Raw genomic sequence first — 5,198 nt, 5'->3', positions numbered from 1 at the left:
TCAGTGCTATCAGTGTGGAGGATGACACATGAGGAGCGTCTGCCCTCAGTTAGCAGGTTTCAAGAGATGCAACCACTATGGCAAGGACGATCACTTTGGCAGGGATTGTCCCACTCTAGGGAGGACAGTTACATGAACCCTAGCTCAGACTCAGCAGAGGAGAAGAGGCATCAAGCCTTAGGCAACGGATATCGTATATGCCATGACTGGAGCAGAGGGAGCAAGTTCAGGTAACCTTGTTATGGGTTGTTGTGTGATTTCTGGTAAACGTCTTTGTGTGTTGTATGACTCTGGAGCGACACACTCTTTTGTGTCTGAATCTTGTGTGCAAGAGTTAGGTTTGCCGGTGTGTGAGCTGCAGTTTGATCTTGTGGTATGTACTCCAGCGTCAGGTTCGGTTAGGATGTCATCTTTGTGTGTTAGGTGTCTTGTCAAAGTCGAGGAACACATGTTTAAAGTAAATCTAATATGCCTCTCTCTGCAAGGGTCGGATGTGGTCTTGGGAATGGATTGGCTCTCTGCCAATCGCGTTCTTATAGATTATCGGGAGAAAAGGTTGTTGTTCTCAAATTTAGAGGAGCCCGAGTTGTTATCTTCTCAAGGTCATGATCTTCACACATCTAGAGGTGGAGAAAGAGGAAAGAATGTTAGTCATACTAGTGGTGCGCAAGTTTGAGGACGTGTTTCCGGAGGAAGTACTAGGGTTGCCTCCAAGAAGAGAAGTCGAGTTCTTTATTTATCTGGTACCCAGAGTCGGTCTAGTATCAATGGCTCCTTACCGCATGGCTCTAGCGGAGTTGGTAGAACTCAAGAAACAGATAGAGGAACTGTTGGGGAAACAGTTTATACGACCCAATACGTCGACATGGGGAGCACTAGTGTTGTTAGTAAAGAAGAAGGATGGGAGCTTACGCCTGTGTGTAGACTATAGGTAGTTGAACAAGATGACTATCAAGAATAAGTACCTCCTTTCGAGGATATATTATCCGATGGATCAGTTGAATGGGGTGTCAGTGTTTTCCAAGATTGATTTACGGTCGGGATATCACCAGATCTTGGTGAAGGCGGAAGATGTCCAGAAGACAGCCTTTAAGTCCAGATATGGGCACTACGAGTATGTGATTATGCCATTTGGCGTGACCAATGCTCCAACCTTGTTCATGGACTACATGAATAGGATCTTCAAGCCGTTCTTAGATAAGTTTGTCGTATCTTCATAGACGACATACTCATCTATTCCAAGACTTAGGAGGAACACGTCGAGCACTTGAGGATAGTGTTTGGTATTCTGAGGGAGAAGTAATTGTATGCTAAGTTGTCCAAGTGCGAATTCTGGATAGGAGAAGTACAATTCTTGAGGCATGTGATATCTGCACAGGGCATAACTGTGGACCCAACAAAAGTGGAAGCAGTGATAAAGTGGGAAAGTCCCAATTCAGTAATAGAGATCAGAAACTTTGTGGGTCTAGCTGGCTACTACATGAGATTCATAAAAGGATTCTTTAAAATAGTGGCGCCTTTGACATATCTTACTAGGAAGGACCAACCTTTTGCTTGGACTGATAGGTGTGAGGAAATCTTTTGAGAGCTTAAGCAAAGGTTGACGAGTGCTCCAGTGTTGGTTATCCCTGATGTTGGGAAACCCTTTGAGATTTACTATGATGCCTCTCATCAAGGTCTTGGTTATGTGTTGATGCAGGAGAAGAAGGTAGTGGCATATGCTTCGAAGCAACTTAAGTTGTATGAGGAGAACTACCCCACTCATGACCTAGAGTTGGTGGTAGTAGTGTTTGCCTTGAAGATTTGGAGGCACTATCTCTATGGTGCCCAGTTTCACGTGTTCAGTGATCGCAAGAGCCTCAAATATTTGTTTGATCAGAAGGAGCTGAACATGAGACAAAGGAGGTGGATAGAGTTCTAGAAGGATTATTATTTTAAACTTTTATATTATTCGGGAAAGGCGAATGTGGTGGCAGATGTCTTGAGTAGGAAGACAGTGCATGCGGCACACTTTATGATCAAGGAGTTGGAGTTGCTAGAGAGATTTAGAGATATGAAGCTACAAGTTGATTTGGGACCTGAGTTCATTAGGTATAGTACCTTGACTATATCTAGTGACTTTCTGAGCTTAGTTAAGAAAAAACAGTTGGTGGATGCTAGTTTGAAAGGGGTGAGAGAGTTGCTTGGATTAGATGAAGCAAAGGAGTTTTCCTTGGGTAGCGATGGTGTACTGAGATTCAGAGACAGGGTGTGTGTACTTGAAGATGTCGAGGTGAGAAGGTTGATCCTCGAGGAAGGACACAAGAGTCGTCTTAGCTTGCATCCTGGCATATGACTAAGATGTACTAAGATCTCAAGGAGACCTTCTGGTGGCAAGGCATGAAGAATGATGTGGCCTAGTTTATATCTGCTTGTCTGACATGTCAGAAGGCGAAAGTAGAGCATCAGAGGCCCGGTGGAACCCTACAACCTTTGGACATACCAATGTGGATATGTGATAGCATAACTATGGATTTTATGACCCATTTGCCACAAACCTTGATAGGTCACGCTGCGATCTAGATAGTGGTGGACCGATTGACCAAGAGTTCTAATTTCTTGGCAATGAACCTGAGAATGTTTATGGCCAAGTTGGCTCAGCTGTACATCAAGAAAATATTGAGATTGCATGGGGTACCGTCGAGCATAGTTTCAGATAGAGATCTTAGTTCACTTATCGTTTCTAGTAGACGTTACATGGTGCTTTGGGTAGCTGGTAAACCATGAGCTCAACCTATCATCCTCAGAATGATGGCCAGTCAGAGAATGATCCAATCGCTTCAGGATCTCTTGAAGACATACATGTTGGATCATTTGGGCACTTGGGATGAAGTTTTTTCTTTGATAGAGTTCACCTACAACAATAGTTTTCATGCAAGCATCGACATGGCGCCATATGAAGCATTTTATGGCAAGAAGTGCAGGACCCCTATGTGTTGGTACCAAGATGGAGAAGCAATGATGGTTGGGCCAAAGCTGTTGAAACAGACTACAGAGAAGGTGAAGATGGTGAAGGATAGGTTACAAGCCTCTTAGAGTAGGTAGAAGGCCTACGCGGACCAAAGGAGGAGGCCCTTCAAATTCATAACTGAAGATCACATGTTCTTGAGGGTGATCCGAACCACTGGCGTAGGAAGGGCTATCCGCTCAAGGAAGCTTTCTCCTAAGTTTCTTAGCCCTTATCAAATCTTGAGGAGGATTGGGCCTCTAGCTTATGAGATTGCCTTGCCTCCTTAGTTGGCCAATCTCCACCTGGTGTTTCATGTCTCACAGTTGAGGAAATATGTATTTGAACCATCTCTTGTGTTGGAAGCCGAGGATGTGCAAATTAGGGAGGACCTAATGATGGAAGTACAACTAGTTGCTTTTGAGAATCGTCGAGTTGAGGAACGCCGGGGAAAACCATCAATCTTGTCAAGTTCGTCTAGGACCGGAGGACAGGTGACTCTACTTGGGACCTTGAAGAGGATACGAGGAAGTCACATCTACATGTGTTTTCTGGTAAGTCTTAATTTTCGAGGTCAAAAATTTTTGTTATTGGGGAGAATGTAAGGCCCATTTTTTTTTTCTGTCCTAAATGTTTAAGGGCCTAGCCTTATCTGTTGGGCCTAAGGCCAGCTCATAGGGTGCCCCAAGACCCCCTTCCTGCCTCTTGGTTTCCATTCTGCATTCACTTTGCAAAACAACTCCTTTTCTCACTCTCTCTTTTCTCCAATAAAGCTTTGTTAGGGTTTGTCCCCATTCTTCCTCCAAGCTTGGTGAGTGTTTCCCTCCATGTAAGTTGAGCTTCAACTTTCACCTTTCTATTCTAGTCCTTTTGCTCTGGTTCAAAAATGGGTTCTTTCCAAAACCTCACACTTGTGTGGTGTCCCTTTCTTTTCAGTTTTCTGGTGTTGTTGGCGCTTTGGTACCTTCTGCTAGTGTTTAAACCCCTTCACAGTAGCTTTTGTTAAGGTAAGGGAAGCTAGGGTTTCACTATTTTTAAGTTATTTTGCCTGTTGGGTCTATTTTACGTTATGGGTGCTTGATATATATTGTTGGTCATGTGATAATACATTGTTTGTGCTCATGGTGTTGTTTGAATCTGGTTTGGCAGGATAATGACCTTAGATGTTTGAAGGCTAACCTTGTGTGTGGTAGGGTGAAACCCATTGGCAATGACTTTGTAGAGTAGTAGAGGCCACCATAAGCGCAAGCATCCAGTGAATCCGACCGATTATATGTATCTGGATAAATTGAGTCTTACAGTCTTATTTGTTTACTACACATGCTTGGATGATTGATGTGTACTTGATTTTAAATTGCATGCTTAATTGTATGATAAAGATCTTTTTACTCTAGCTTACCCTCTTGCTTATGTCTGTCTTCTTGTGTGGTTTTCCTTTTACAATGATAACCAATTCCTTAGATTGAGCAGATATGGGAACCCGTGGTGATCGTAGTGATGATGGGAATGCTACAGCGTAGTGGTCATGTGTTGATGTTGAGCTCACTATAAGCCTCGTGCTCTTTGGATATTATAAAGCATGCGATGTTTTATTTAATTAGATTTATCTATTAAATGGGATGTTACAGTCCCAATTTTCGTCAAGTTTTGTCAAATAAGTTTGTGCTCAAATAGGTCCCATTTTTTGTCAATTTTATTCAATTTGGTTCTTTTTTGCTAACACCATTTAAATCATTAATGGCCATAAACAGTGAGTTCACGTGTCACTTCGTGTTTTTTTTTATTAATTTTTATTTAAATTTTTTGAATTTTTAAAATGTACACGTGTCAACCCAAAAACGTGCCACATGTCAAAGTCAATGTTATTTTTGTTCAATTTAGTCCTAATTTTGTTTAAAATTGACCAATTTTTTCCTTGTCAAAGACGGGACCAAATTTAATTTGTATATAAAAATTATAATGATGTGAATTTTAATATATTATATAAAACATTTAATAAAAAATGTGAATTTTAATATAAAAATAAATTTGATTTCAATTTGGGGAGGGACAAAATTAGTTGATGTGAACAAAAATTTGCACTAAATTGAACAAAACTAACGAATATAAGGACCAAATTGAATATAAAATATTGACTCTATCATGTGGCACGTTGTTGGGTTGACACGTGGACATTTAAAAAAAATTAAAAAAATTAAAATTAAAAAATCAA

The 5,198-nt window shown here is 41.2% G+C and overlaps 1 protein-coding gene across 1 annotated transcript; it reads left to right on the top strand.

Moving 5' to 3' along the window:
* The first annotated feature begins 202 nt into the window (after positions 1-202).
* On the top strand, positions 203-676 carry LOC114188293. Its single transcript, XM_028076895.1, has one exon. The coding sequence runs from the start codon at positions 203-205 to the stop codon at positions 674-676; it is 474 nt and encodes a 157-aa protein (XP_027932696.1).
* The last annotated feature ends 4,522 nt before the right edge of the window (positions 677-5,198 follow it).

Source organism: Vigna unguiculata, chromosome 6 (genome assembly GCF_004118075.2).
Source record: "Vigna unguiculata cultivar IT97K-499-35 chromosome 6, ASM411807v1, whole genome shotgun sequence".
Taxonomy (NCBI): domain Eukaryota; kingdom Viridiplantae; phylum Streptophyta; class Magnoliopsida; order Fabales; family Fabaceae; genus Vigna; species Vigna unguiculata.
This window is presented reverse-complemented; position numbering and strand designations above follow the sequence as displayed.